General features: G+C 38.9%; 1 protein-coding gene across 2 annotated transcripts; it reads left to right on the forward strand.

Moving 5' to 3' along the window:
- The first annotated feature begins 3307 nt into the window (after positions 1-3307).
- ZRSR2 (zinc finger CCCH-type, RNA binding motif and serine/arginine rich 2) lies at positions 3308-22698 on the forward strand. Of its 2 annotated transcripts, XM_039339870.1 has the most exons (11): positions 3309-3464; positions 5978-6057; positions 7589-7661; positions 12361-12469; positions 13814-13900; positions 16774-16812; positions 17075-17190; positions 19254-19467; positions 20736-20791; positions 21301-21410; positions 21941-22698. In XM_039339870.1, the coding sequence occupies exons 1-11, from the start codon at positions 3412-3414 to the stop codon at positions 22375-22377; spliced, it is 1374 nt and encodes a 457-aa protein (XP_039195804.1). In that variant the 5' UTR covers positions 3309-3411; the 3' UTR covers positions 22378-22698. The 2 variants fall into 2 exon arrangements, with proteins under 2 accessions (XP_039195805.1, XP_039195804.1); XM_039339871.1 differs by lacking the exon at positions 20736-20791 and having other exon boundaries at positions 3308-3464; positions 21941-22069.
- Positions 22699-25208: the final 2510 nt, after the last annotated feature.

Here is a 25208-nt window from a genome sequence, read left to right on the forward strand (position 1 = left end):
TTATAAAGAGGTGTTGGCATTACCAAAAGCTGAACAAGAAAGATGGAAGGAGGCCATGGATAAAGAGATGAAATCCATGGGAGACCATGAAGTATTTAAATCAGTGACTTTGCCACAGGGAACCAAAACTGTGGGTTGTAAGTGGGTATATAAGAAAAAGGTATTGCCAAATAATGATATACAGTATAAGGCCAGGTTACTGGCACAAAGTTTTTCATGATTAAAGAATGTATTAAGTTAATAGGTCTGATGTCTCTTCCTGTCATGAAGGGAGGAGTGTTGGAATATTCATGAACAGGAAGAGTCATGTAGTAACTCAGTCAGCTAATGGGAAGAAAGTGCTACTGAGTCTGTGCAAAAAGAGTATTGAGTTTGGAGCTGGATTTCCAGTCTCAAGTTTTGTCTCTGGTCTGTCTCTGTAAGAAATCTTCATTAAGCTATGTTGCTGTAAAGAAGAATGGTATTGTAAATATTTGTATATAAAGTTATTTGAATCAGCTAAATGCAGTCAACTGTGAGAGCTTCTGATGTATTTTTCACCAATAGAGAAATTAAAATTCTCTAACACTTTGCACTGTTCATTTAAAAGGGCATTCTTATCTCTTCTAGCTATTCTCTGGAATTCTTCATTCAGTTGAGTGTATCTTTCTCTTTCTCCCTTGCCTTTCGCTTCCCTTCTTTCCTCAGCTATTTGCAAAGCTTCCTCACCATTTTGCTTTCTTGCATTTCTTTTTCTTTGGGATGGTTTTAGTTGCTACCTCTTGTACAATGTTGCAAACCTCTGTCCATAGTTCTTCAGGCATTCTGTCTATCAGATCTAATTCCTTAAATCTATTTGTCACCTCTACTGTATATTCATCAGGGATATGATTTAGTTCATACCTGAGTGGCCTAGTGTTTTTCCCTCTTTCTTCAATTTAAGCCTAAATTTTGCAATGAGAAGCTCATGATAGAGCCGAGGTGGCGCAGCAGTTAGAGTGCAGTACTGCAGGCCACTTTAGCTGACTGTGTTCAGCAGGTCAGCGGTTCAAATCTCACCGGCTCAAGGTTGACTCAGCCTTCCATCCTTCCGGGGTAGGTAAAATGAGGACCCAGATTGTTGGGGGCAATGTAAATATATATATACATTGCTTACTGGTGTACACCGCTTAGAGAGTGCTTGCACTTAAAGCGATATATAAGTCTCATAAATAAATAAATAAATGGTCTGAGCCACAGTCAGCTCCTGGTCTTGTTTTTACTGACTGTATAGAGCTTCTCCATCGTTGGCTGCAGAGCACATGGTCAATCTGATTTCTGTATTGACCATCTGGTGAAGTCCATGTGTAGAGCCATCTCTTGGGTTGTTGGAAAAGAGTGTTTGCTATGACCATCGTATTCTCTTGACAAAATTCTATCATCCTGTGCCCTGCTTCATTTTGTACTCCAAGGCCAGGGGTAGGCTGACTCAGGAATTCTGGGAGTTGAAGTCCATAAGTCATAAAAGAGCCGAGGTTTCCTACCCCTGTCCAAGGCCAAACTTGCCTGTTATTCCAGTTATCTTTTGGCTTCCTACTTTAGCATTCCAATCTCCCATTATGATAAGGACATCATTTTTTGGTGTTGATTCTATAAGGTGCTGTAGGGCTTCATAGAACCAGTCAATCTCATCCTCTTCAGCACCAGTGGCTGGGGCATAGACTTGGACTATTGTGATATTGAGTGGTTTGCCTTGGATTCGCACTGAGATCATTCTGTCATTTTGGGGATTGTATCCCAATATTGCTTTTCCTACTCTTTTATTGACTATTAAGGCTACTCCATTTCTTCTGAGGGATTCTTGCCCGTAGTAGTATACTTGATGGTCCTCTGAATTAAATTCACCCATTCCCGTCCATTTTCATTCGCTGATTCCTAAGATGTCGATGTTCAGTCTTGTTATCTCTTGTTTGACCAGGTCCAGCTTGCCTTGATTCGTGGATCTTACATTCCAGGTTCCTATGGAGAAAATATCTTTATAGCATCGGACTTTCCTTTCACCACCAGATGCATCCACAGGTGAGTGTCCTTTCAACTTTGGCCCAGTCGCTTCACTCTTTGTGGTGCTACTAGTACTAGCCCTCTGCTCTTCCCCAGTAGCATATTGGACACCTTCCAACCTGAGGGGCTCATCTTCCAGCGTCATATCTTTTTGCCTTTTGGTATTGTCCATGGGGTTTTCATGGCAAAGATACTGGAGTGGGTTGCCATTTCCTTCTCCAGTGGATTACATTTTGTCTCGAACTCTCTGCTAAGACCTGTCCATCTTGGGTGGCCCTGCACGGCATAGCTCATAGCTTCACTGAGTCACACAAGCTCCTTTGCCACGACAAGGCAGTAATCCATGAAGGAGAAATTTTACTTCCCCATTTTTTGAAAACTGCAGTAAAAAGATATGCTTTACTATTGTTCACGGTCTCAGCCCCTTAGCGTTTGGGACCCTTTTGCTGGAATGCTTCAGTAAAATTTTTGCAAAAGTCCATATCTCATGTCTGGCTCTGATTGGCTTCTGTGCCAGGCTGAACCAATTTTGGGGACATTATGACAGTTGCAGCATCCCCATGATCACATGATTTACATTTGGATGTTTGACAACTGGTTCATATTTATGATGATTTCAGTATCCTTGAGTCACGTGACCATCTTTTGTGAACTGAAGCAAAATGGAGAAGCCAGATTCACTTAACAACCATGTTAGTAATTTAACAACTTCAGTGACTCATTTAACAAATATAGCAAGAAAAGTTGTAAAATGGCACAAAACTCAACACATTTCTCACTTAGGAACATAAATTCTGGGATCAGTTGTGGTCGTTGAGGACTATCTGTATATACTTTGCTCTCTCTCTCAAATCTGCAATGGAGGTGGCCTGCCTTGGATGGAATCTGAAAGCAAAGCGCTTCAGATGTCATAATTCTTCTGGTCCAACATTACATTTCAATGTACAAGATATGAAATGTACATTAACAATGTAATGCCATCCAAACAAAGAGTTTTTTTTCTTTAATGTGCTTCTTTATTCCTTCCTTCTTTGTAGAGATTACAAATACCTTTCTTTTTCTGGAAGCCAGCCACTTTTTTCAATGCTGTTGTAACTTTGAATGGTCACTAAATGAAGTGTTGTAAGTCAAGGACTATCTGTATTGTTAAATTGAGCTCTGAAATACGAAAACTTCTTACTTTCATTTTGAACTTAGACCGGAAGTGTGCGCAAGGATCCTGATAACTCCAGTCTATTATTTCTATCTCTATCGTTCAGTTCCTTCCTCGAGCCCTCCATTCACCACGCTTTGTTCAGGATTCTGCCAGAATCATAAGGAACACCTTTACGGAAGAGAAATTGCGTCACGTCCGACTGTCTCTCGTCACGTGATGATCCTGGAGACTGTAATATGGCGACGTTCTTGTCGCCGCCGCCGCCAGTTGAGGGGATGGTGAAATTGAGGTAAGGCTGGGTTAGTTATGTGTTTTGGTTTAGTTGCTAGATTTCAGAGTTGTCTTGTCTCGTTTTGGGAATGATGTCATGGTAGTACCGTTTCTTATCCTGAGCTCCCTGTTGCCACTTGTTGGCGCTTGGGTGATCGAAGTAATCTTTTCTGTCAATGAGAAACTAAGGAACTGGTAATCCTGAATTCGTGGCGGTTAACGAAGTAAGAATAAAAGGACTTATTTTGCAGGAGACAGCTAGCAAACTATAATGCCAAAGATTTCATGAGAAATGCAGCAAGTGGCTCGCAGAGGATAAAAATGTAGCTTAGATAACGTGAACTTTGAATATCAGCCTGCATGGGGAAAGCTGCAGACAGGCTAATGTGGTTAATAAAAAAGGAGAGGTGTATGTGGGATATAAATGGATTATGTCATCAGTCAGGGATGGAGAATAATAGACTAAAAATTAATAGTAAGCCTTCTGTGTTTCCATTATTCAGTACTAATATGTCCCTCTACAGAAAAATAGAGTAGCAGATTTTAAAAATTGGGACAATATAAGTATTTTTGTAAAACACTACATCTCAATTCCCAATGCATCTCAGTTCCCAAAATGATTACAGTGGGATACTAGTCAGACATTAACAGTTGCCACAAGCCCCTCCTTCCACAAATTCAGATTTATGAGGGTAAAAATAGCACTAGTTTAGGTGCTCAATTAAGTTGGAGAGGAGGTATTTCTTTGAAAAATTCCTTACTACAAGAATACTCTAGCTGGACCGTAGTGATTTATTGCTATTTGATGGCAGGGGTCAGGTGGGGAGAGAATTGAAAAAACAACCTGAACAATAAAATCATCTGAACTTGCATAATTGTGTTAAATATTTGGAGCCAAGTTATTGAAGGACCAGGATTGCATTATGACATTGCCATATGTACATAATCACTTTTTCCACATCATTGTGTCTGGATGACACACTTCTGGCAAAACAACCATTAATTTAGTGAGTTGTGTGAGCTAGCCAGGCAATAAATCTAAGCCACAGTAGTGTTTACGTTGAAGGTATATGTGTGAATCTAAGTATTGCCTCTCTGTCCTTCTCTCTTGAGATGTCGCTTCTAGATTTAATTAAACATTTTTTGCCAATCAATATAGAACTATAGCATGTTTCTTCAGTATTGTTTTTAATTGGGCATCTGTATCTGTGGTTTTGCTGGAAAATTGGGAATTCAGTTGTTTGCTTGGGACCCTTTTTTGGAATGCACGTTTACAATGGAGATGAATGGGAAGGGTTTGATCTGAATGAAAATCCTAATAGCAAGGCTAAATTTCTTATGTTTTTATTTGAGCCTATGATCAGTCTTATATAACTAGGCACCATAAATGTCAATTTTGCATTGCTATTACAGATAGTCCTTGACTTATGACCACAACTGAACCCAACATTTCTGTTGCTAAGTGAGACATTTGTTAAATGAGTTTTGTCCCACTTTATGATCTTTCTTGCCACATTTGTTAAGTGAATCACTGCAGTTTTTAAATTAGTAATACAATTGTTAATCTGGTTTCCCCATTGACTTTGCTTGTCAGGGGATTGCAGAGGGGGATCACATGATTCTGGGACACTTCAACAGTCATAAATATGAGTCAGTAGCCAAGCATCTGAATTTTGATCACATGACCATTGGGATGCTGCAATGGTTATAAATGTGAAAAAGGGTCATGTCAGTGCTGTTGTTACTTCAAATGGTCACTAAATGCTGTTGTTACTTCGAATGGTCACTAAATGAACTGTTGTAAATCAAGGACTATCTGTAGTTTTAAGCCTCTCACCTCTTTCTAATATATATTCTAAGTGAGACTTCAGGTCTGGTTTGAAATAACAGCTTAGAGCAGAGGTGTCAAACTGCTGGCCCGTGAGCTGGATGCGTCATGGCGAAACTACACCCACTCCATTGCCGGCAATGGAAAAAAAGTCGTGATATGTCGCAACACGTCACATGACATTGCGAGTTTGACACCCCTGGCTTAGAGGAAAAAAAATTACATCTACATATCACTTACTCTGAACTTATATCCAAATTCAGAATTCAAGTGCTGGCAGCTGAGTAAAAAACCCCAGATATATGCAGACTATATTCTTCTCTTCCCACAAGAATCTGAAAAAAAAAAAATTACTGCGGGAGCTGGCCCCTAGCTTTCTAAACTAGCAAAAGGGCCCAAAACAAAACACATTCTAGGCTAAAATCTATGTCTACATTCTTTTACTTTTCTTGGGTATTTTAATATTTGATAACTTTAATAATTAAGAATGGAATACATTTACCAGAAATAAATTCTAAAAAAGTAAGTTTTATTTCTGAAATGATATTAATCAGATTCCACAGAAATTCCATTGAGTTCAATTAATTCCTAGTAAAAGAAACAGAATTATAATATAATCTATTTAAAATACTATATATTTACGATCTGAGAATTTTAGTATTTCATCAGTTATCAAAATAAAAGAAAAACTATTTAATCTTCAGCCACAAAAGGTACAGAGCACTTTTGAAGAAAGAGAAGCGGAAGAAAAGGAGACAAGCTCTAGCAAGACTGAGAGATTCAGGTAAAAGAAAATGTATTCTGATATAAATAAAGAAATACAGATTTGTTTTTCCAACTGTGAGCTGTATTCTAGTGATCAGAGGGAGTTGTCCATTTCCACTATTTTGAATATATGTATGTGTATGTTTCAAAATGATGAATGTATGTATGTATGTATATGTATATTTCCCTGTAAAAGGTTTCAGTTTATTTTTCAATTGAATTGTAAAGTGAATATGTTATATTAAAGTGGAAAAAATTCTGAAGTGGTTTATTTTGGTCAGATTTTTTTACATCTCAAAAACCTGTTTTTTTTACAGGAGTATGTAGACTTTATATGTTTGTGTGTGTGTGTCAAATAACTTTGAGATTACAAAAGATAGGCTATATAGGCAGTAATAGTAAGTTACTGCTAATTTTTTTGATTAAATAGTAAAATAGATTGTTAATTATTAAGAGTTTGAGTTCTTATATACAATCTGGACGTGGACAAAATTGAAATATAAGTAGACTTGAGAAAACCAAGTATTTCTTGGGGAAGAGGAATGTTTGGAATAGCATTAGAATATTTTTTGGAAAGGTATGTCATAAAAGAACAATATTCTCTTTACTAACATTATTAGATCCTGTTGTTTTGGTATAAAAGTAAATCCTAATCTACATTTCTTTCATTATGATAAAGTGATTGTATTATTTAGGTTACTATAGTGCCTGTCCCTCCAGTGAGGATTGGGACTCTAGTTGCATCAATGATTACAGAAACATACAATTAATTGAATTCAGGCCATTTGGACCAATCCCCTATTTAAGGACTTATTTGTTTGTATTTTATTTAACAGTATTTCTTAGACTCTTGGCAATCCTAGATGCTTAGACAAAAATTAAAACAATACAATTATTAAATGGTTCCTCATAGGTACTTGTGATGGTCAAAGACTTATTGAACAGGCTATTTTCAGGGCCTTCTGAAGTAGGAGGAAGATAGAGCTGTGTATACCTTTCATGGCAGTGTATTACAGTCAAGAGACTATTATAGAGAGAACGTGGCTGATACATCTCTTACTTTTTCTTGGGAATAGGCAAACTAGATCCACTGTAGATATTTGGAACAAGCAGGCATGCTTGGTAAAACAGTGCCCAATGTAACCCAGCGGTATGCCATTCAGAGCTTTATAGGTTCTAGCCAGCACATTGAACTGAATCCATACGTTTATTGAAAACCAATATAGCACTCTTAAGATGAACGTGACTCTAATGTAGTTAGCATCCCCAAGTAGCCATCTGGCTGTTCCAATCTCCAATAGAGCATAATTTGCTGTAAATTAATTTAAAGCAGCTCCAGAAAATGTCCATCTTTTTCTAGACATAGGAGAACCTACCACCTTTCCTGGTAATTAGTTGTATTGTCAGAAATATTATAGGAATAAGAAACAGAATTGACTTCCTATAACTGAAGTGCACTAATATTTATTTAAATAATGTGGAATGCACTAATCTGCCTTCTAACCAAAGATGAGCAATCAGAATTGTGTATCTATTCTTTTTCTTTATAGAAAATGCAAATAAAGATGAACCAATTTATGAAGAAGAATCAAATGAAGAAGAGAAAGAACTTGAAGATGAAAGGTGAATAAACAGATTTAACCTATAAACAGGCAGCTCAAATTTCTGCATGCTTACTTAAAGCCATTAACCTATCTAGGTATATAACTTGGAAGACAAATATGTACAGTGCATTCAGAAAGTATTCAGACCCGCTTCACTTTTTTCACCTTTGTTATTCTGCAGCCTGATTCTACAGTTCTTGAAAAAAAAAATTTCATTAATCAACACTCAGTACCCTATAATGACAAAAACAATTTTAGAAATGTCTGTAAATTTATTAAAAAGAAAAAACTTAATATCATATTGACTTAAGTATTCAGACCCTTCACTTAGCACTTTGTTGAAGCTCCTTTGGCCACAATTACAGCCTAGAGTCTTTTTGGGTGTGATGCGACAAGCTTTGCACACCTGGTTTGGGGGATTTTCTGCCATTCTTCCTTGCAAATCCTCTCAAGCTGAATGTAAGGACCCGCTTCAAAACCTCATCCCAAGAAAGCAGGACTCTTTGAACACTTTCATTCCAAAAGGAACTTTTATTAGGAGAAGCTGACAGCAGGCATAGAAGGCAGGATCTGAGGGTTTCCCACTCAGATCAATAGTCTAAAGGAGCATCAAGCAAACCCCACCCCAAGGAAACAATTGCAAAGTTTCCTCAGATTTGCTAATTTTTACCGCCAATTCATTCCTTCCTTCACACAAATTGCATTGCCGATTTCTAACTTACTAAAGACAAACTGGGGGGGGGGAACGAAGCCCAACCAACCTTTAAAATGGACGGTAGAGTGTCAAACCGCATTTGAAAGACTGAAAAGATTATTTTCTGCAGAACCAATCTTAAGACACCCTGATACTGATAAACCATTCGTGATCCAAGCTGATGCTAGTGATGTAGCTATGGGGGCAGTGTTAATGCAGGAGAACGATGAAGGGAAACTTCTGCCCTATGTGTACACGTCAAGGAAACTCACGGAGACAGAGCAAAGGTGGGCAGTTTGGGAGAAGGAGGCTTATGCCGTCCTATGGGCCTGCCTAACCTGGTGGCATTTCCTGGAAGGGAACAAAATCCCCATCTATAGTGAGTTGGACGGGTAATGTGGCAAGAGTGGCTGGTGTCTCCCCTGCAATGGACCCATCTAATTGACCGAACGAAATCGGTTTCTTCAGCCTCCTCACCGGAATCCCTAAATTCCCCACTAGGGTTGAGGCAGCGAGTGTAGCCGGAGTCTATTAGGGCTCTAAGTGCAACTTTCTCCAGCATTCCTGGGCTAAACAGTTCTATGGTTCTGGTGAGAGGCACGATGGGTCCACTTGCGAGGGGTTCATCTTCCAAGTTGTCCTCTGAGGAATCAGAGGGTCCTCCTGGCTGGATTGGAGTTCTTCCCGTCTTGACAACCTCCACGCTCTTCATAGTGGTTTGATTGAATTGATTGAAATTTTGCAGCTCTGGAGCATCGGCATTGTGGAGATCCACCACCCATTTGCCATCTAGGGCCATCTGTACAATCCTTATTGGGCCGCGGTCGCTGGTTATTTCTCGGCCATATTCTTCCATGTAGTTTAGGACTTGAGTCAAGAAAAACCCCAACCAATGTGGTTCTCTGCTATACTTCACCCCCAGCAGAGGGAATTTCCTGATGGTTTGATGTCCTTTTCATTTCCTGGGTTGGTGTCTGTCACCGTCCGCTGGTACAGCCCAGCCGGGGGTGGCTGCAGCGACAGTTGCTGCTTCCATGGTGCTGGCAGAAGTTCCTGGGATTGCTGCCTCAACCCCGCTTTCATCTGTCCCCTCAGCTGAACCTGGGTTGGCAGTGCCCCAGCATGGATCAGCATTCTCTTCCTTCAGAGAATCGAAGGCAACTCTCAGCATGTCAATAGCTTGCTCTAGGAACTGGTTGGAGCGGGATGGCCTGTTGTCCTCATCTTCACTGAGACGAAGCGACCTCTCTATCTTGCCTTTCCAACCCGGCTGGTGACTGCCACATTTGAGGGTCACCTTCCTGGTTTTCTTCTCCCAGTCTTCCTTCTTGCCAATGCCCATTGACCACCTTGGTTTGTCTTGGCATGAATGGACCACCACCTCATCCGAGGAGCTCGAGGACTGAGAGCTGTATTTGCTGGGGCCTGCCTGGTGGGAAAACTCCCCTCCCCCAGGGCAGGTTCTTCCCTCTCCATGCTGATTTCAGACATCATTTGCGCAGTCCCCCGGTAAGAGTCTTTCTTTTGGTCTGACTGTTACTGCAGATCTTGCCTAATGTAAGGACCCACTTCAAAACCTCATCCCAAGAAAGCAGGACTCTTGGAACACTTTCATTCCAAAAGGAACTTTTATTAGGAGAAGCTGACAGCAGGCATAGAAGGCAGGATCTGAGGGTTTCCTGCTCAGATCAGTAGGTTAAAGGAGCATCAAGCAAATCCCACCCCAATAGTTCAGTTCAATAGGTCAGTTCAAACGAGCCAATCCCCAGGTGTTAAGTCCGCTATGGGAACGGAGCTGATAACAGAGTCTGTTCCCATGCCTGTGAAGACATTGTTGGGTCTTCACATCTTTCTCTTCCGCAGTGAGAGATAAGCCAGATGGCCAGAGGCACATTCCTTTCTCACCTCAGGTTGGTATCAAGGGGAAACAGTTCAAAGAGCAAGCAGATAGAAAAGGCAGAGAGGATACATTGTAGCTAAACAAAGGAGAAATAATGCATTCCATAGGGCCTCCCCCCTCCCCCTCAGGAGAATGACAGAACCCAGAGAAAGAAGCTGGAAAGGGACAGAACCAACACCCCCCCAACAAGGAAATGGGTTCTGACACTGAGTCAGGTTGGATGGCAATCGTCAGTGGACAGCCATTTTCAAGTCCCTACAGAGATTCAGTAGGGTTCAAGTTAGGGCTCTGGCTGGGCCATTTTAGAACATTCACAGAATTGTCCCTAAGCCACTGGCTGTGTGCTTAGGATCATTGTCATGTTGGAAAATGAACCTTCGGCCCAATCTGGGGTCCTGAGCACTGTGGAACAGGTTTTCATTGAGCATATCCTTGTACTTTGCTCCATTCAGCTTTCCCTCAACCCTGACAGTCTCCCAGTCCCTGCTGCTAAAAAACACTCCCACAGCATGATGCTGCCACCACGTTTCACTGTTGGGATCATATTGGGCAGGTGATGAGCAGTGCCTGGTTTCCTCTACACGTAATATTTAGAATTGAGGCCAAATAGTTCAATCTTGGTTTCATCAGATCAGAGAATCTTGTTCCTCACTGAGAGTCCTTCAAGCACTTTTTTGCAACTCCAAGCAGGCTTTCATGTGTTTTGCATTGAGGAGAGGCTTCCGTCTAGCCACTCATAAAGCCCAGATCATTGGAGGGCTGCCGTGATGGTTGTCCTTCTGGAACTCTGTCCCATCTCCACACACAATCTCTGGAGCTCAGTCAAAGTGACCATTGGGTTCTTGGTCACCTCTCTTACTAAGGCCGTTCTTCCCCGATTGCTCAGTTTGACCTGGCAACCAGCTCTTGGAAGAGTCCTGGTTGTGCCAAACTTCTTCCATTTGAGATTTATGGAGCACACTGTGCTCTTAGAAACCCTCAGTGCAGCAGAAATTTTATTGTAGCCTTCCCCAGATCTGTGCCTTGTAATCTGTCTCTGAGCTCTGCAGGCAGTTCCTTTGATCTCATGCATTTTGCTCTGCTACAGTATGCACTGTCAGCTGTGAGGCATCCTATAGAGAGGTGTATGCCTTTCCAAATCATGTCCAATCAATTTAATTTGAGGGGCTGCCACAAAGAAGAGGGGATCAACCTATTCTCCAATGCACCAGAGCGGCAAGACAAGAAACAATGGTTGGAAACTGATCAAAGAGAGAAGCAACCTGGAATTAAGGAGAAACTTCCTAACAGTGAGGACAATTAACCAGTGGAACAGCTTGCCTTAAGAAATTGTGGGTGCTCCATCACTGGAGATTTTTAAAAAGAGACTAGACTAGTCACTTGTCTGAAATGGTATAGGTTCTCCTGCTTGAGCAGGGGGCTGGACTAGAAGACCTCTAAGGTCCCTTCCAGCTCTGTTCTATTCTATTCTAACTTACTACAGGTCAACTCTAATCAAGATGTAGAAACATCAGTAACAATGTCAGCAACAATCAAGAGAAATGAGAGGCATCTGAACTAATTTCCAAGTGTTGTTGCAAAGGGTCTGAATACTTATGCCAATGTGATATTTAAGTTTTTTCTTTTTAATAAATTTACAGACATTTCTAAAATTCTGTTTTCACTTTGTCATTATGGGGTACTGAGTATAGATTAATGAGAAAAAAATGAATTTCAACAACTGTAGAATCAGGGTGCAGAATAACAACTTTGACAAAAGTGAAGGAGGTCTAAATACTTTTTAATGCACTATAAATAGCAAAGTGTGTAAACAATTTAATACATGTAAAACATTCTCTTATTTTCTCTATCTTTAATTGATTACTCTCTAAAATTTATTATATAAGCTGCTGAACTTGTCTTTATGATAAACTTTATTTATAAAAGCTTATATACACCTTCTTGGTCTTAATCATATCTGCTTGGAGATAGGCCTCAAGGGTTTAGTAAAAGTTACTTCCTAAACAGGATTGCAGCCTCGTTGCTGACATGTTAATTTTTATAATTTAAAGAAGAAATAGCAGCTAGAATTGTTCAAAATGAGACAAACTATTTGATTCATTGTTAACCTGATTATATTGGAAGGCAAAGGCTTCATGAAGAGTGGTTGCTCAGAGAAGAAAAGGCTCAAGAAGCTTTCAAGATCAGGAAGGAAAGAGAAGAGGCAGCCAGAAAGCGTCAAGAGGAAGAAGAGGTATAGTGTACCTTTTGAAGCAGTGAAATAGACTCCTAGAATTAACTTTTGGATCTTCAAACATCGTTAATGCCTTTACTTCAAAAAAGAAAGTAGCACTCAAATTGTCATGAACTAATATTGAGAATGCAGCATTCTATTTGGAAGAACTGCTAAATGAATAACAAAGGGAGCAGTTTTCATATTATTTGTGATTTAAGTTGCTTATAGACATAAATTAAGTATGGTTGATTACAATGAAATATGGTCAGTCTTTATTAAAGCTCTTTTGTAAAACTATAGTTATGTTTCTATGAGAAGCCCTTAAATGTATTTATTTTTATTTATTTAAAACATTTATATAGCTGCCCGTCTTATATCAAACTCTGGGTGTTTCCCAATCAGTAAGTAAAACAACACCAATTTAAAAAAAACAGCATAACACATATACCTATTAAAACCATAAACATTAAAAACTTGGCACCAAAGTTATGTTTCCAACATCATTAAATGTATTATTTTGTTATGTTGTTGCACTGCTTTCTCTTCAATAATGCTTTTTATCTTCTTTTTTAAATAAAGCAAACATAATCGCTGGATGTTGTAAAGTTATGAGAATTTCCATGCAATCAAAACAAAATAACATGATAGCATATCTGACAGGTAGAAAAATAAAGAACAAATGGAGACCAACCCAGCCTTCCAAAAGAAGGGGGCTGGTACTCTGTTATAAAGAATGGAAGGAAAACAAAATGTAAGAATGTTAGATGGGTTTTTTTTTCTATGTAGGGCTGTTTTTATCACCGGAGTTGCCAAATGTTTTTGGTTATGGCTTCTCTTTTCTTTTTCCCCCTCTTATAATCTTACCTATTTAGATTTCTTCTGTGCTGGCTTTGTGCCTCATCCTTGCCTATGGAATAAGCTGACAATTAATTTAAGCAACTTCTGTGAAGTATTTAAGTCTACTCACAAGAAATCCAAGAACTACAAATGAGTAAGGTTTACTGAAGACTGTAGGAACCTGGAATCTCAGTAGCTCAAAAATATGCCCTTAAAACAGGTCATCGATTTTCTTTCATTTTGTTTTCCTTTCTGCTGTTTGTAAGACATTGGGTGGACTGTCATGTTTTCATTGTTGCTGTTAGATTTGCTATTTTGTTTTTCTCTAGCTCTGTGAAAAAAATAACCCAGACTGAAATTTTTGAGAAAAAAATCAAATAAATTTAAATTGATTCATTGGTTAAAAACCAGATACCTAATTAAATGTAAGGAAAGAATAATTAATTTAATACAATGCAGCAATATTTGTACACATTAATTTGAAATGAATTTTCTAGATGAATAAAGGTTTTGCTCTTTTTTTAGCAAAAAATAAAAGAAGAATGGAAAAAACAACAACAGAAAGAACAAGAGGAGGAAGACCGAAAACAACAAATGAAGAGAGAAAGAGAGGTGATTCCTGCTCTAGGAGGATAAATCCAATGCATATCCTCTCACTGTACTCATAAGAGTCCTAAGTTACTTCAGCCAGGTACCAGGTTTTTAAACAGAGATTTGAGTGGGAAAGTGCCAATCAGTTTGTTCATAGAAATCTCATTTGGAAGAAGTCATATGACTAATTTTTGTCCAAGATAAAGTCTGATTCCTGGGTAGTAATGTTTCAAAGGGAGAAGATAAGACACCAGTGATGGCAGCCAAAGAAGATGGGGAAAGCAGGAAAGGCTGATTGGGAGGCAGGTGGACCAGTGGAATATGTTGTGTAGGCACAGCAATGGCAGCTGATGGTAAGTAGGGACTGAATACAGGTAATGTTAATGGTTGGGCAGGTTAGTGGGATATACTGAATGAGGAGAGAGGAGGCTGTGTGCACTGACCATTCCATCAAATCCCTCCAGTTCCCTGTGGTTTTGTTTTAGCTAGTTTTGGCCAACAAAAGCCTAAGCTTTGTTTCAGCCAAACTGCAGCTTTACACAATGGGGGTTTGGCAGAACTTCCTGAATGGCATGTTTCTTTTGAGTTCAAAACATAGTACACTTGTGACTCTGCCTTACTAATTCTAAATTAAGGCATTATGTAAACTATTAAATTAATACTTCTAAGTGTAAATGGACTGGCTTGCACTGTAATTCAGTGTTAAATTGGAAAGAATATAGAATAACAGCCAACTTTATCTCTCATATATATAGTATCCTTTTTGTGCATTTGCTTCATCTTGCTACAGCTGGCAATTATACATTCTGTGAGGCAGAAAGAAAGAAAAACCATAAATTTGCAGTCCTCTTTTCTTGGTCAGTGGTTGTGACCAAGCTACCAGCTCTATTCCTATAGTGGCAAATGAAAAAACTCCATGGCTTTTGTTACAGTAGATCTTAAAAAAAGCAAGTAGGCTTCTTGCTGAGAGGATGTAAATGCAAGAAAATTATTCTTGTATGTCACTTACATAAACTTTAAAGGTATAGCAAATAAAGATTAATCTTGTTTCAAGTTCTTAACATGGAATTATGCTGCTGCGATTCCTTAACTTTTTTTCACTTAAAGATGTTACAGCTCATCTTATTCATCAAGACGTATCTTTTTCTATAACTTGTTAAGTGGGGGAAGAAGCAAATTACAAAGGTTTTTTTATAGGTTATACTTTACAGAATTTTGAAAGTAAACAGTGAATATGTCTATTGCTCATCTTTGACAAAAAGTTGAGATTTGTCATACTGATATTTAAAACATGTTTAGAAAGAGGAGCTTGGGTCATAGAAATAATTGAAGTACAGCATTCTTCATAAAAATTGTCAGACTAGAAAGCATTAATTTAAATTAGCAAAATGGGCTATTTTTATATATTGCTTTTTAAATGCTGATGGTATTTTATTCACTGTTTCTTAAAAAGAAAATATTTGTGCACCAATTAGAAGCAGGTTATATATATAAACAACATAATAGACTAAATGCTTTCCAGTTATGGTTTTACTGTGTTTGGGAACTAAGAGGGAGGCTGACGGCTTCAAAGGAGGTTAAGACAGAAAGGAAAAGTTATGGATCAGGAGCCACAGTGTGATACCTGGATACACCATGGAAATTTCGTTGGATGTCTCTCACAGTTTTTGTTTTACCTAGTTTTTACATTGAATAAAGTATTTTAATTTTTTAAAAAGAGAAAACTTGTGATGCTATAAAGATACATATCTGCCTTCAATTTCATTTTAATTCCAAGAAATGTCCTGGATCCCAAATAAGTCTCATAAGCTTTCTTAGAAAATGAAAGTGATGACTGGTTGCACCTAGTGCTGTTTCAGAGTGTGGCCACAAAAGGTAAAAAGTGCTGGAAGGTGTGGTAGGGAGCTTACCTTGGTGTGGTAGGGAGCTTATGTCTCCCCGGGCAGCTCTTTTGTGAATGAGCAACATATCCAAGTGGCCATTTGCCTGAACACCCACAACATAATCCAAATATGCCCACAAACACTGAACAGTTAGACCTACTATTGTTGTATAAAAACTGAGCTGGAATAAATAAACGTGATATTAATGTGAACAAGTATTGAACTCAATGTGAATATCATCACTGAGGAATCATGTAATTGAATGATGTTGAGTATCACTGGTTACAACTGAAGTTCTGATATATAATGAGAAATCAGAAGCCGTTGATAAATTCTTAATTACCTTTAGTGCTTAGGTTTTTTTTAATACACTTAACAATTTTTGACATACTAGTACCCAACTTTATTCTACAACTCTAAGCTTTGCTATACAGACATTAAAGATATTATTTGCTTAGTTAAAAGTGCCAGCAATCAGTGCAGCAAGTGCAGTTGTGCATATTTGATCTTGTAGATACCATTGAGTTACGTATAAATCAGTTTTTCTGGTACATAATTTGCAGAATTTCTGCTACTTGTCCCCTATAATATGCATTAGAAAGGGAACTAGTCTCATCCAAATTCAAAAGATTGATTCAAAGAATTCATAATATATTTAACTCATTGCAGAATTATGTTGCTAGTTTGCAAAACTAAAAAAAATCAGAATATCTTCTACACTTCCTTTCTAATGTTTTGGGCTGTTTTAATTGTTGGCAAAGGGAATACCATTATTGATGAATGATAGCAAGTAGATGTGGAGGAAATTATTTAAAATATAATTTAAATGCTTTATCTCTATATAAGTTGTATGAGTGTGTACATGCATGAATACACTAGAATAATATGTAGGCATTTTCTTAGTTGAACTAAGCAAAGCAACACTTAAAGCTGAGCATTTTGATCTTAACTGAACAAATCAGATGTCAGGATTCAAAGTTTTTACTAGTTCTGTATTTGCACCATTTGTAGGACGCTGTGCAGAAGATGTTGGATCAGGCTGAAAGTCAGGTATGTTTAGAGCAGGGACATAGAACTTTTTACCTAACAAGAAATATGATTTCTAACATTAGAGATGATTGTTGTTTAAAACTGTGTTGAATCTAATGAAATTTAATTTAGTGATGAAATTTTATTTTCCCTTTCTTAATAAAGTTAATGATGTTTTTATAGAAAAGCTGATTTATTAGGTAAATTTACTCATCAGAATGCATTTATAAACTTTATTTTGTTTTTATTATACTGGTATTGTTTTTGGAAAAAAAAAACACAGCTGGAAAATGGAACTACTTGGCACAATCCTGAGCCCCCAGAGAATATAGGCACCGAGAAAGATCGTGCTAATTGCCCTTTCTATATTAAAACTGGAGCTTGCAGATTTGGGGACAGGTAATTCAATCCTAATTGAATAATTAAAATAACTAGAATTTTTTTTCTACAGTGTTAATTAATAGTTTAAACATTTTGGCTTATATCCTAAGGATGAAATTTACTCACTGAAAGACATTCCCTCTTGAGATGAATACCCACCAGTTTTATTTTAATATAGGCACACAAGAATTCCTTTTTATTCATATTAACTTATGACATATTGTGTACCATCCTTTTGCCCAGGAATATTGGTTATGTTGTTGTTGCTTTGTTGTTAATTTATAAAAAATGTTTTAACTTACAATAACGCTTTTAATATTGTACATCTCTTGATGCATAGAATGGCAGCTATTGCAGTGTTTTAATAGTTGATAAGCAAGCTTCTTCACTCTCCCTTTTGTGTTCATCTCCAGATTAGCTTTCAACTTCTGGAGACACATGGGAGGCTGTGATTTGGGGGGTCATGCACATCATTGAATGGGTAGTTTGCTCAAGAAAGAGCTCATTTTGTGTATGAAATTAATGTGGGGTATAAAGTTACTGTTACTGTGCAATTTATATGAACAAGATAGGGCCATGGTTTAATTCTATTATTTAGCAAACTTTTAAAAAAAAATCCCCATTGCATGTGAAGGTCTCAAACATTAGGAAGGAGAAAGAATTGACTCAGTTGGAATAGGAATATTCATGATATGAGGAAAATAAAAATCACATCCTTTCAGAGCTCAAAACTTCTGCTAAAATCTGAAACTTTATTCAAAGCCCCAAAGCTTTATGCTTCCCAATTAATTATAACTAGTAAATATCAAATGACAATTGTTTCTCTTTGTATGACACATTTATATTGATAAATACATATCTATGAAGTCAATTTTTAGCTTGCTAACCATTAAAAATAATTCTATGAGCAGGGATAACTCATACAAGTTTGAAATCAAAACACATTTTTTAAAGAGTACTGCAAATATCATTTTTATTTATTGGCAGAATTGGAAATAATTTTCATCCATAGGTTCCTTATCTGAAGGTATAATCAGATTGAATTTCAGTTGATTAGTTTCAAGAATTTTATATTGCTATTCAATAACAATAAATTCAGGTTTTTAGTGTCCTGGTTAATGAAAAATGCGCCCTGAACAGTTAATTTTCCTGTTTTGCCGGAAGGGTTATTTAATAAATCTCTTTTAATGGTATAATCTGACACTCCTAATTTTATTTGCCTTTGGATACTTTAGTGAAAAGGGTTCAGTGCTGAGTCCTTAGGATAATAAATTCTCATGCAAAATCTGTTGACAATATTTTTTTTAGACCTCTGCCATATGTGTGGCAGGTGATCTCAGCTTCAAGACAATATGGAAATATGGGCCAGATACCATATTTGAATGATTCATCTAAGAAATTCCTATTAATGTTTGTTCTGGAACTTATGCAGATCTGCTCTTCTTTGTCTTTTCTGGCTGAAGACAAGAGCCAGGATATTGCATAAAGTAAAAGGAATTGACCCATACACTATTAACTGACATTTTTAATGGTGAGGTGCATGAATCGAAATGTAGTTCAGGATACTTTTTATAGACAAAAATAAATCCTGTATCCTGAAAGGAAAATCATCATGTTTAAATGAACGCATTTGAAATGAGCCATATGTTCTTTTTATACCTTTTGACTGGCCAATCTGTCATCACAAACTTGCATTCTTGAAGACTTTGGAAATGGGCAGGATGTAAGGCAGCACTTCAGATAAATGAGAAAAATAAAAGATAATGTCTTTTATCTCCATTTCCTATCACAAGTGAAAGAAGATTTTGTTTGTCTGAAGCTTCTGTGTATGCTACAAGAATTAGGGAGAAAATTGAGAATGACTAATAATAATTAGAGAGTTACTTAAATCAATGGGTAGGACCCCATAGATATATATTTAATAGTCCAAAATGAAAATGTCAATTGCTCCAAGAATGGCTTTAAAGTAAGCAATAAATGTTGCTAACATTTATATTTCACTAGACTTAATGTTCTAGTGAAACATGTCATACATGATTAGTCTTTTAGCAGGTTCAATACCTTTTTCTTATTAATTGTAGGTGTTCTCGGAAACATCATTATCCAAGCTCCAGTCAGACCCTTCTTATCAGGGGAATGTTTGTTACTTTTGGGATGGAACAGTGTAAGAGAGATGACTATGACACAGATGCAAGTCTAGAATACAGTGAAGAGGAAATGTATCAACAGTTCCTAGATTTCTATGAAGATGTGCTTCCTGAATTCAAAAATGTGGGGAAGGTTATACAGTTCAAGGTACAAAAATATTTAGTTTGGTATTTTCTGCATGCCTTAGTTGTGCATTTATAAACTGAAAAATTGTGGAAAATGTAGGACCTCAGTCTTGTGTGAAAGAAGTGGGGAGGCAAAATAAGTTCATATGTTGACTATAAATGAGTTTGTGCTTTTTCTTGTTGAACAAAATCTGACATGAAATGGTACCCCAAAGCCAAAGGGTGGAAAAAAAACCCCCTCATGATAATCCTCTGTTCAGTTTATAGGTGGAAAATAAGGAAGCATTTATTTTCTTTGTGTGTCTTTCTGCCCTTCTCTGTAGCCTTGATATATTAGTTTCCTTAATGTCTTCTTTGATCCCAACTCTCATTGTCAGGTTTGTGTAACTTGGACGAATAAGGAACATTTATATTCTGACTCTCTATTGCAGCAAGAAAAGAGCTAGTGACCCAGTTGGTCTTAGGTCAAGATTTAGCTGAATGCCAAAACGAGTTCAAGTACTTGTTGAATGTAGCAATATGTTAATTTTAATAGTGAGTTAGATAAGATTTTGAATTTCACAGGTTTACCATCTATGAAAGCTGTTGGCTTACTAACATAAGCTAAAAGTAAGCACACAACTAGCTCAGTGGTGGTGAACCTATGGCACGCGTGCCAGAGGTGGCACTCAAAGCCCTCTCTGTAGGCATGCGTGCCGTCGCCCCAGCCCTGCCTCCCCCACGGCCCCCTCCTCACCAGCAGCCCCCCTGGAGGAGAGTTGCCCCTGGACATGGCCACATGGAGCAGTGCAGCCAAGGACATAGCCGGGCAGCATGGACAAGACTTCACCCTTGCCTCATAGCATGCAGATGATGCTGTGGGGTGTGGGTGGAGAACGTGGCTGCCATGGCGCTGCAGGGCTGCCTGGGCAATCTGCTGCAGCAGGCCATGGAGGTGATGTATGGCCTTTTTGGTGGGCAGGGCAGGGGGGAAGGCAGGGCGGGAGGCGGAGCGGAGGCAGGGGTGGTTTTTGGGCACTCGGACTCTAAAAGGTTCGCCATCACTGAACTAGCTTATAGCTCTTTGAATTGGATGATGAAATTAATGTTTTGCATGCTTGTAAACATGTATTATCATGTAGCCCCTTGTTCAGAATTAAGCCCTGACTACATCTAATTCCCAATACAATATGTGTAAGATTAAAGTTTAAATATAAACACAAAGAAACCATATTTACAAAATTAAGGGAAATGCTATGAGGATAATTTTTCCAGATACATAGTTTGAATGACATTTTATCTTTTACATAGGTGAGCTGTAACTTTGAACCTCATCTTCGAGGAAATGTGTATGTTCAATATCAGTCGTAAGTGTTTAACAATAAACAATAAATAAACTTTTGTTAAACTTAATAAAGATCTTACAAAAAACTTTAAGGCAAAGCATTAATCGGTTGTGATCAAGGTAAGTATATTTCTGCATGTCAGTGGCACGTTTTGAGCATTAATCTATAACTGATGTGCTTTAAACAAGATCTGCAGTGGGTTATATGATGGGAGCTACTTCACAAATCTAGGAACTGTTCTTTTTTAGGATTTCCTATCACACAAAGGATTTTAATTGTATTGTGATCCTTCCTGTTAAACATTAGAAAGTTAAGATAATTCAGTGTCCATTTGCTTTACCTGCACAGGTAATCCTTGATTTACAACTAGTCACTGTCATAAGTTATGACCATAACAGCAGGTATAAGTCGATGACTACTTGTGTAGGACAGGCATATCAAGGTGTTTTCTGTTTGCTTTGCGGTATCTCGTTTTAATACTGCTAGTTTCATGACAGTCTAGCAATATGTTCTCAATTTGATTTTTAAAGAGAACAAGAATGTCAGGAAGCTCTCACTTTATTCAACGGTCGGTGGTATGCAGGGCGGCAGCTGCAGTGTGAGTTTTGTCCAGTAACAAGGTGGAAAACAGCTATTTGCGGTGAGTCTTGGTTTCTGTCTTTGGGGTGGGGTTTGGTTGTTTTTTGCATTTTTGCAGTGAATCTGCCTAAACAATATTTCTGAACTGAGTAGGAAATGATGAAATACAATTTTCATTTCTGCTGCTATAGCACTTAGTTTTCCATCCAGCAGATTGCTGAGATCATGCCATAATCTTTCATTGACTTGGGCTCTCTAGGTCTAAATTGGCAAGTTTCTCTAGGACTGGTAACTCAGTATGACGAAATGCAGCATGTTTAGCTCCTGCTGTATTATTGAGTATACTGAAGGAAATATCTCTGACATATGCAGTTATGTATGGGATATTCTGGAAAAAGCTAGCATTTTTGAAAACACCTTTACCTAAATATTTCTGTTCCCTAGTTGATTATCTGCATGGTGAACCATGCACAGAGCCTTTTTCTATACCTGTAATATTTTGGCAGACACAAATAAATCACAAAGTGTATTTGAATGGAAACATAATCTTGATTTCAAATTCGATAACTATTAAAATAAATCCTTTTTCAGGTTTGTTTGAAAGGCAAAAGTGTCCAAGAGGGAAGCACTGTAACTTTCTTCACGTATTCAAAAATCCAAATAATGAATTCTGGGAAGCCAACAGAGATATGCACATTTGCACTGACTGGGCTAAAGAGGCAAATAAAAACTCTGAAAGAAGAAATAGATTGGAATACTATGAAGAACATTATAGCAGATCAAGAAGGAACAATCAAAGTCCCAATTATTCATACAATAAAAGAAATGGAGAATCTGAAAGAAAAAAATCTCATAAGCATAAGAAAAGTCACGTTTCTGAGAAATCAGGCAGTCGTGGAAGGCAATGGTCACACAGTAAAAAGAAAAGAGGACGGAATCGCGACAGGAGCCTGACATGTAGTCATAGTAGAAGTCCATCTCCTACAAGAAATAGAGATAGAAAGAGTAGCAAAGGAAGGAATAGTTGAACTTGCTGGATAATTACTTTTAAGACTTGGATGTGTTTTGAAAAAGATTACCTATAATCCTATTAGATCGATTATAAATTGTTGTGTCTCAAAATAAAGCTGTTATGCACTATGCTATCTAAAGTTTTGCAATAAATTAAAAAATGAAACAAATTCCTTGGAACTTGTTTAATTAACCTGCTATGGAAAATGGATGTTCTTGGTTTTTTTTAATCTAGCTAAAATAAGTATTGTGTAGTAAGTTAAACAACTGAAGTAACAAAAATCTTTGGTTTACACTTTGTTTATATATAAGTACATTAAATAAGTCAATTATACTTTCGTATTTGTCCAAAGTTTCATTTTGATTAGATATATTTCCATTTAGTATAGTCTCCATACAACAAAAAAAAAACCTCTTAAGAAAAACAGTATTTCGATAGAATGGCCAGTATTAGCATGCCTTTTCCATCCTGTTGCTTTCTGAATGTGATAGTATATCGGACTGTGCTGTCCATGGGAATTGTCAGACTGCTGTGAAGCATTAAACTTATGAAAAGCTTTCTTCTCTATGGCATTATTGCATAAAATAATGATTAATTTAGGAATCAAGAACTTGCTCATATAACATGTCATTTAAAACACCTTTTTTGGCATATTAAATAAGCTCAAACTCCAGCCTGAGGATTTCCTAGTGTTTTCCCATCTAACTTTATTCAGCTAAATAAAGGTCAGCTTGGTGTTGCCACCTGCTGTGACCTGAACACAGGTAATATAAATATGCATCTATAAGAGCATCTTCCACACATACCTGCTGATCTTGGAATTTCTCCTAGTTTGGAATGCTATTCAAGTTCCTTGTTCTATATTTTTTTACATACTTGTGGATTACAGTGGGTATCTTTTCCACTTCATAGCTTTAATTTTAATAGGGCTAAGCAGTTTTCAGCATGCTTCTCAAATAATTTCTGAAACAATTTCTACTCCTTGTTTAACTATTTTTGAAACGTTAAAAAATACTTTTTATGAATACCACATCCCCAAAATGTCAACTTCCTTTTTGCTAAGGAAGCAGATATGCAATTCACCTCAGATTTAGTAATTCCACCTATAGTAAAACTACTGCTTTTAAAGCAGCTACAATTTATAGTAGTAGTAGTAGTAGTAGTAGTAATAGAATTGGAAGGGACCTTGGAGATTTTCTGGTCCACCTCAGGCAGGAAACCCTATACTATTTCAGACAAATGGCTGCCCAGTCTGTTAAAAACTTCCAGTGTTGGATCATTCACAACTTCTGGAAGTAGGTTGTTCCACTGTTCTGTCAGCACATTTCTCCTTAGTTCTAGGTTGCTTCTCTCTTTGATTAGCTTCCATTAGATTGTCCTGCCTTCAGGTGCTCTGGACAATAGTTTGACTCCCTCTTCTTTGTGGCAGCCCCTGAGATATCGGAAGACTGCTATCATGTCACCCCTAGTCCTTCTCTTCATTAAACTAGACCACAGGTCGGCAAACTGCAGCTCTTTGAGCCACCTCCTGTGGCTCTGGAGCCTCCTCTGCCATTTGCAGAGACAGAGAGGCACTTGCACTTCTCTCTCATGCAGACTTGCCCCCTCGCAGAGCTCCTGATTGGCCCTGCGCCTGGGTGCCCCACCCACTGGGAGAAGGGTGGCCAGGAAGTCTCTTTCCCGGGCTGGCCCCATCTGAGGTGCACGTGGCCAGGAGCCACGCGGGGAAGCCCCAGAATCTCCGCTGGGAGTGGCCTGCTGGAGCCTCTGCTGAGTGAGCCAGCCCTCCTGCAAGATGTGGCCCTGGTTGGCCAAGCAGCAGCAGAGCTGGAGATGGACGGTGAGTGGCGGGGGGAGGGGGCTTCAAGTCTGCGGAGCACTGCCACGAAGTGGCCGCAGGGCAAGTGGCGCATCCCCCCAGCTTACCTGTACCAGGCAGAGGGGCAACTGAGCCAGCCACGCGTCTCCCCGGTCTGGGCGGCAGTCCTGGCTAGGCCAGTAGCCAGTGGGAGCATCGCTTCCTGGGCCTTCTCCAGGCCGCTGAGCTGGCCATGCGTCGCCCCGGGCTGGGCGGCAGTCCCAGCTGGGGTGGCGGCATTGCTACCTGGGCCATCCCTGGGCTGCTCCCTGGGCACCCAAGCCAGCTATGTGTCGCCCTGGGCCGGGCAGCAGTCCCAGCTGGGCCGGTGGAAGCATCGCTTCCTGGGCTGTTCCCGGGCTGCTCCCTGGGCAACTGAGCTGGCCGTGTCTCCCCGGGCTGGGGTGGTAGTCCAGCTGGGGCGGCAGCCGATGGGGGCATCGCTTCCTGAGCCATCCCTGGGCTGCTTCTTGGCCGCTGAGCCGGCCACGCTTCTTTGGTTGTTAAGCCGATACCACCTGTGTCCATTTCTGGTTAAGCAGGGAGAATGCTAATTGGGGAGTGGCGGGGGGACATCCATCCCATCCTACTGCCAGGCTGTTGGTCGCAGGTGGATTATCTGCAAAAGAGCCACTTACTTGGCTGGGCCTGGAAGAAGCTCCTGCAAATGGCTGAAAACTGATCTTGTCCAGAGCTATTTTCTCTTGCAGACAGAATCAACATTGTCAGCCCCCGGGGTGGGGTGGAGGGTTCACATGTGGCCTTGGCAGGAGCCCCAAAGCCCACCTTTTCCCTTCCGCCAGTCCTGAGACAAAGCAGACCCCCCTCTCGCCTGTCATATCTATTAGGAGCCGATGAAAAAAAGTGGATAGGGCCCAGTAATGCTGCCGAAGAGATAACGCTCAGTGGAGACCTAGCCCCCCCCCCTCTCTCTCAGGCAAGGATTTCACACTATGTTTATGAGAGAGTCACATCTAAATGAGATCTGG

This window comes from Crotalus tigris, unplaced genomic scaffold (assembly GCF_016545835.1).
Source record: "Crotalus tigris isolate CLP2741 ecotype Arizona unplaced genomic scaffold, ASM1654583v1 scf7180000017740.2609645, whole genome shotgun sequence".
NCBI classification, from domain to species: Eukaryota; Metazoa; Chordata; class Lepidosauria; order Squamata; family Viperidae; genus Crotalus; species Crotalus tigris.